We start from the raw sequence: 6,843 nt of genomic DNA, 5'->3' as shown, positions 1-6,843 counted from the left end.
AGAAAATGGGCAATTCCGAACAAGGCACACAGGGCATCCTGATTGGCAGGCAGTCCGCGTCACACCGTCCGCGTCACACCAAAATGGGCAAGAGAAGCAGGTAGTTACGACGAATCTCGTGGCGGAGTCACGTTCAAAGAAGCTGCGACGCGTGCTTTAGGCAACGGGTGGCGGACTGGACGGTAGCGCCGTCAGTGGCCGACGAGTCCGAGAGGCAGTGTGAGTAAAGATGAGTCAACCTGCCAATGCGTATGGTCTCGCTCTGGCGCAGCACGCCGAGGCAAGAGGCGAGAGTCGCGACAGGTCAGGTCAGCTTATGGATATGGTACCCCTTTCGCCTTTCGATCGGGAGAATCGCCGCTGGGCGAGTGACATTGCTCGGCAGAGACGACCAACCGCAGGCACCAGGCAGTCAGTGAGTGAGTGAGTGAGTGGGTGGCTGGGGCTGATTTGGAATGCCGTCTGCTCTTGCTAGGACGGGCGAGTGCACGTGCCGGGCGGGGGTGAGTAATGAGAGCCTGCAGCTTACATGATTGCCTGCCGCGGTTGGCCAAGAATGGGGGATGCTTGGGAATTGCGCATCAGGTCTCTGTCTATCTGGTTAGCTGGCTGGCTGCTGTATCCGGAAAACCGTAGCAGAAGCAGGAGCAGAAGGACGACAGCGGATTTGGAATGCTTTTGTAATCAGCCCTGTCTGTGGATGCAGTCGACGGACCGGTAGTTAGTGAATTAGTTACGCTTATTAGTTGGTGAGTTGTCCAGGGCAGGGTCAACCATCCCACACATGACAAGGGGGACCCGACAGTCTGGGACTGGGGCGACATCATGTCAAGTGCTGGAGATCCCTGCCTAGCCGCATTTCGCATCGCACCGCATCCCATCGCGTCGTGTTGCATCACAGAGCAGCAGCATGGCGGATGCAGGCAGCCCTTTTTGATGCATGCAGCCAGTCAGTCGCCCAACCACCAGGCCCCCGGAAATACGCGGCTGGCCTCCCAGGACAGGCTGGACGCGACGTCATGGAAGAAAGCATCCGAAGCAGCAGCGTTGCTCCCATCACCTTTAGCTAAGGCACGCTGGATGCACCCAAGAGGGGCAGCGGGTGCTGTCGGTGGGGGCTTGCTGGCGACAGCAGCCCCAGATCTTTGACGCCAGAGATCGGACTGCATGGCTAATAATAGCTGGCAGCATGCCGCCTACGTAGTAAAGATAGACTGCAGGATCAGTGCCCCAGGTGCCAGTGGGCCCAAAAATAATCGCGGTCCTCGTGTATGTAGCACCATCATCATGATCGTCGAGTTGTCGATGCACCCAGGTGTTGTTGTGGTGGTCCTGGTCAGTAACTGCTCCGGATCGACTCGCACGAGCAGCTCGGCCGCCCGGGGGGAAGGAGCGGCCCACCCCGGACCTGGCGGTGGGTACTGTAGCTGCCCCCTCCCCCCCCATTCCGTTTGCTGCACCACACTTGCACGGAGGTGCCGGCCTTAGCGCGACGCCGTCCAACACCACCAACACCCATCAAGGCCACCTGCTTCGACGACACGCACCCAGTCCCAAGGGCGCGGGACGTCACCCTCCCGGCTCGTGTAAGCGTGACACACCTCGGGGTCAGCACCGCGCTTGCCGGCCTCTGCCAACGGCCTCAGCCTCGCCCGTCCTGTCACGAGGCTACCCTGCCATCCACCCGCAGCCGTCTCGTCGAGCCAGCCAGCAGCTTCGACAGCCATCTGCCATGTGGCGCGGTCCGGCTGCCACGCTTGATTCGATCCTGAATGCTAGCCCGCCGCCTACTGTCGCCGCTTTGTTGTGTCAGCCTCATCCCCATTGGCCGTCCACTTACCAACGATGACAAAATGGTCCCTGACAGGCCACACCTTCCACGAGGCTCTCTGCCTGATTCACGTGCTCTAGGTGCCTCGCCCTACTATCGTGCCTCTGGATCATGGCCCTGCTGCAGACAACAACCATGTTCTCGCCGCCCAGGGATCGGCACGAGCTTCCGCCCGCCTGGGTGGTCCCCGACCAGGTGGGACACTACTGCCCTCGGCTGGCTCCGCGGACGGCAGCGCCAGACCCTTGTGGGTTGGTGTCTTCCCTCCACTCCCAGTCCTGCTTCTGCATCTTGAACACGATGGCATCCCGGACCTGATGATGCTGCTGGAGAGGCGGCTCTGTCAGCACACACGCCATCCACCTAAGACCTTCCATCCCGTCCCTCCCCGTCCATTGCCGACATGGAATCATACAACACTCCTCGACTCGATCCGGATAGGTATAGTGGCTGTGCCTTGTCCCATCTCGCGTCCTCTTGGACCCCAATATATGGCCTCGATGCGGTCCGGTGCCTTACACATCTCATATGTCACTGTGCTCCTTTGCCAGCGAATCAACACCACCGTGGCCTGGACTCTTTGAGTGTTCGCCTCTACAACAGTCAGCACCACTCGCCATCGTGACCTTTGCTCGTACCCGATCTGGCCTCAACCTGGCCACCTGGCCCCAATACCGCCTCTTGCCTCCCTGGTCCATTCCCCGGCTAGGCTCTACCATCACGGCCCATCTTGCATGGTCGCTGAGTAGGACCATCATGACGTTCTGGACCGGTGTTGATGCAACAGATGAACACTAGCGTGTTCCAGAAGGACTATATATCACGCCTCAGCCCTACGAGACTCTTGTTGTCTACCCATCAACCCTGGTCAAGCATAGCATCGTTCTCACATCTCTTCTCACACTCGTAACTAGAGCTCTCGTTTCCGGGGCTCTTGATATCACGAGTAGCAAGTAGCACCTCGCACAAATATCTGTACTTGCAAAACTCCATATTCCCGCGGAATATTGCAATCTTGGTTTGGCAGAGGCCCAAGCGTGCTGAAGACGCTTTCTCAACCACCACACTACGGTTCCCGGACACAAATCATCATCTCTAGCTACGCACCTGAGCGTTCAAGTCAATCCAGGGCAACCACAGTTCTCTCCAACAGCCAGTGTAACTCGAGTCTGCATCACCACTGCCACTGAGCCAGACGCCAGCATTTTCTCTCCTTGTTTCTCTGCTTTCGACATCGATTCAAACGATGGGTTCCTCACGCCACCACTCCAAGAGCAGCAGTAGCAAAAAGTCGGGATCATCAAAGGTATGATCCCTGCCAGAGGTCACGTTACAAAGGTCGTGACAGATGGCTAACTACTCGACTACCACGACTCAGAACTCTATTCAGGGGCTAATAAAGTCTCTGGAGACTCGGCGAGTCAATACCCTAACAGAACTCTGCCGTATCGAGCGGGTGGCAGCGGAGTGCGAGGATGAGCAAGATATGATTGCGTTCCAGCAGCCCATGACGGATGCATGGAGACACTACGTGACGAGTAACCAGCTTCTGATCGAACTGCGTGGACTTACGCCAAACTACCCTTTCAACGGCGACGTCGTTACTGATGCGCTTTCCCTTGTCCAGCACGACCCAGAGTCGAACAGGAGCTGGAATCTGGCCTATCTTTGCTTGTGTAAGATCCGCGATGCGTAAGTTTACTCTTCCAGGTTGGCCCGGTCGAGGGCCCAGAGTGACTTGATAGTAGCTGACGGTGCGTGCAATATTCCTACAGGGGCCTTATCCCAACGCACGCACAAATCGACTCTTGGCGTCCCGAGATGTGGGGAGGACGTTCCCCCTCACACGAAGAAGCCGATCAGCTTTCGGCTTGCTTCGTGTACGAGTGGGCCCAGGCTGTCGAAAGTATGCTGCAGCACTGGGTCATACCTCCGACCTGCTACTGAACTATCTCTATGCCCACATAGACAGGATCCCTTCTGGCCTTGTACACTTACACTGTTCCCCCAGCTGCTCATCCTTCATTCCATACATCTCTCCGATCATCTTCAACAATGGCGCCTTTGCATGAGACCTAATATTCGTCTTTCACAAGCACCCCGGGGGACACTAAAACTCGGACTATTGAAAGATATCCTCTGCTTTGACATTTAAAGACGAATAACCGAAATCCAACAGGGTTTTGCCGATTTGCTTATACTTGTTTTCATCTTTGTCATTTCATTTTCATTCCTTTCCTTTCATTCCCTGTCCTTCCCTTCCCTTCGAGACAAGATCATACACAACCCGCCTCACGGCAATGCCACGGTTCATGGAAGGCTAAATTGGCTCGATCTTTCACGCAAACTCCCATATCGGGGTGGCTTACGACATTATAACACTCAAGGACACGTTTTATGCATTTATCTTTAAGTACTCCTCCTCTGGCTCTCCTTTTTGTGTTTCATGTATCAACACAACTTGTTGGGATATTTACGCCGTCACGCCGAAGCATTGGGACATACACGCACGGTATATGGTTCCCATTAGCACATATCAAACCTTTCGCTCAGCATGTTGAATACCAAACATAGAACGGGCCTTTGTAGTCATCTCTTCAGATTTCAAGTACAGTCACAGGACATGCAGGAGAGTTTGGCCAGCCACAGCAGATGAGAAAATTAACGAGTCGTGTTCATTTATCCTTGAAATTCTGCTAGTAATCCGTCGGTTTGCGCACGGACGAGGGCCCGGTCGCTCAGGCGCAGACACCACATCACCCTGTCAAAAGCACCAAACACCCCTCTGTCGGCCCCAATCTACGATGCTCTTCCCAAAGCGAAGAAAAGTAAATACAAGGGGCCGCCCTCCTGCTGCGCTTTCCCCCCCCCCCCCCTTCAGCCATGACCTACTTCGGCCATGATAATGAAGAAAAAAGACTTCTTACACCTCGGCGTCAGCAGCGGCGGATGTCACGACGCCGTGCTGCTTCTTTGCGACGCGGAGGGCCTTCCACTTTGCGGTGCCGACGCCGGCGACGCCGCGCTCCTGGTGCTCGCCGAGCCAGGGCTTCTTGGACTCTCCCAGGAGGCTGCCGGCGAGGAAGTAGATGGTGAGGCCGATGATGATGAGGACAAAGGCGATGGGGTAGAGGAAGTGGATGGAGAGGTTGAAGACGTAGACGCCGATGATGGTGCCCCAGAAGTTTCCGGTGAGGAGCGAGATGTTGAGGAACGCGGCCGAGGCGATGCGCAGGAGCAAGGGGACGACCGAGTAGAAGAGGGCGAGGATGAGGGTGAAGCCGGCGAGGTAGCCCGCGATGGCGGGGGACCACTCTGCCTGCTGGAAGGACTCGCGGTCAAAGATGGCGGCCTGGACGCCGTTGATGAACATGCCAAAGAAGCCGAGGAACGAGAGCACCTCGTACACGGGCCGCTTGGAGACGGCCCACTCCTCAAAGGTGTTGGTCAGGCCGTACAGGGTGGCGCCCAGCAGGGCAAAGAGGTCCCCGCGCAGCATGTTGGCCCCCTCGTAGTTGTTGATGCCCTTGAGGTAGTCGCTGGCCAGCAGGATGCCCATCCCGCCGCAGCAGAGGAGGATGCCGACGCACTGGAACAGCTTGTAGCGCACGCGCAGGAAGATGAAGGAGACGATGACGACGACGACAATGGCCCAGAAGTTGATGAGCTGCGCCGAGAGCTGGTTCGTGTCGCGGTACGCGAGCACCGTGAAGTAGTTGCCCTCGACGTCGAGGAAGCTGAGGATAAAGTACTTCCAGCCGTCGCGCCAGAAGACGCGCAGCCACTTCCGCAGGCCGTACTTGTACAGCGTGTACGAGAGGTACACGATCGTCAGCAGGATGTAGTTGAAGATGGTCTGGAAGGCCGGGATCGACACGTTGTTGGCGACGAGCAGCGACGAGAACGTGTTGGTCCCCGTGATGCACAGCGCCAGCACCTGCCCGATCAGCAGCGCCAGCCAGAACTCCTTGGTCAGAAAGTACGAGTACCACCGCGTCTTGGCCCCCTCGAGCCGCTGCAGACCAAGATCCACGGCCTCCTGCGTCGCCATGTCCGTGCTGCTGCTGCTGCCGCCGTCGCCGCCGCCAGGCGCCTCGTGGCCGCCGGCGCTGATGCTCGCGCGCGAAGGGCCGCGGATCTCGACCGTCGTGCTGGGCGAGGCCGTCGCTGCCGTGTCGGCGCCGCCCTTGGGCGTGTAGTACTCAGCCATGATTGCTGGTGTTCTGTGGCACGACCTGCGAAAACGGCGGTCTATGCGCTTCAGTCAAGCTGGTGGCTGGCGCTCAAAGTCCCCGAGGCTGAGTTTGGTGAGTGAGGTTATCTGGCGATATCCAAATGAGGTTTATATGGTAGTCTTTCTGTCGTCCCCAGAAAGCAAGCGCAAAGACTGGAAGTCGCTTGCCGATAAAGTCTATCTCGCGGAACGAGGGCACATCAGGTGATGCCCTCTACTTTTGGCGTGGAAAAGGACCAGGAGAGTCAACGAAGCGCTCATGTGGCGAACGGGAGGATGAGCAACAGGGTAAAGGGGGTTCCTTTGGACGGCTTGCGGGCACGGGGTTGTGGTTACACCGACGATGAAGCTGGTGCTACACGTTGCTACTGCTCACGGCGAGCTGCAAGACTCTGGTGAATTGGTAGAGGCAAGCAGGGCGCGGGCTGCGGACGTGATGATAAGTAGCCAGAGCCCGTGAGCCATCAGGAGCTTTTTCTCAGAGGCGGTTCAAGATTTTCTGGCGCCGGCTGGCTTCCAGCCCCGGCCCTCGTCCTTACCAGCATACCCTGGGCCGGCCGGGGGTCTGGCTAGCACTAAAACACTAAAACATGGGCGGGACCCGTCGGGCCAGCCCTTCTGCAGGGCAGTTTTCATTCCCAAACGCCGGCGCTGATTGGCATGCTGGACTTTGAGCTGGGATGGTCCCGCTCATCGCCACTCTGTAAGCAGTATTCCTGGTCAGAGAGACTCGTTAGAAGGCTTCGTGCTATTGCAGAATGGCTGCGACAAAGTCACC

The 6,843-nt window shown here is 57.3% G+C and overlaps 2 protein-coding genes across 2 annotated transcripts; one reads left to right on the top strand and one right to left on the bottom strand.

Annotated features, from left to right (window-relative positions):
• The first annotated feature begins 3,144 nt into the window (after positions 1-3,144).
• On the top strand, positions 3,145-4,003 carry B0I36DRAFT_62841 (uncharacterized protein). Its single transcript, XM_046163117.1, has 2 exons — positions 3,145-3,523; positions 3,607-4,003. Exons 1-2 carry the CDS (start codon positions 3,180-3,182, stop codon positions 3,776-3,778), a joined length of 516 nt encoding a protein of 171 aa, XP_046016323.1. The 5' UTR covers positions 3,145-3,179; the 3' UTR covers positions 3,779-4,003.
• A 751-nt stretch (positions 4,004-4,754) lies between these two features.
• B0I36DRAFT_236224 (solute carrier family 35 member SLC35F1/F2/F6) lies at positions 4,755-5,882 on the bottom strand (the record flags this gene model as incomplete). Its single annotated transcript, XM_046149452.1, has 1 exon — positions 4,755-5,882. One exon carries the CDS (start codon positions 5,880-5,882, stop codon positions 4,755-4,757), a length of 1,128 nt encoding a protein of 375 aa, XP_046016322.1.
• Positions 5,883-6,843: the final 961 nt, after the last annotated feature.

Source organism: Microdochium trichocladiopsis (genome assembly GCF_020744255.1).
Source record: "Microdochium trichocladiopsis strain MPI-CAGE-CH-0230 chromosome Unknown B0I36scaffold_2, whole genome shotgun sequence".
Classification (NCBI taxonomy): Eukaryota; Fungi; Ascomycota; class Sordariomycetes; order Xylariales; family Microdochiaceae; genus Microdochium; species Microdochium trichocladiopsis.
This window is presented reverse-complemented; position numbering and strand designations above follow the sequence as displayed.

Coding starts and splice junctions, on each gene's coding strand:
- B0I36DRAFT_62841 (XM_046163117.1), top strand. CDS start 3,180: ATGGCTAACTACTCGACTACCACGACTCAGAACTCTATTCAGGGGCTA. Junction 3,524..3,606: donor TTGTGTAAGATCCGCGATGC/GTAAGTTTACTC, acceptor ATATTCCTACAG/GGGCCTTATCCCAACGCACG.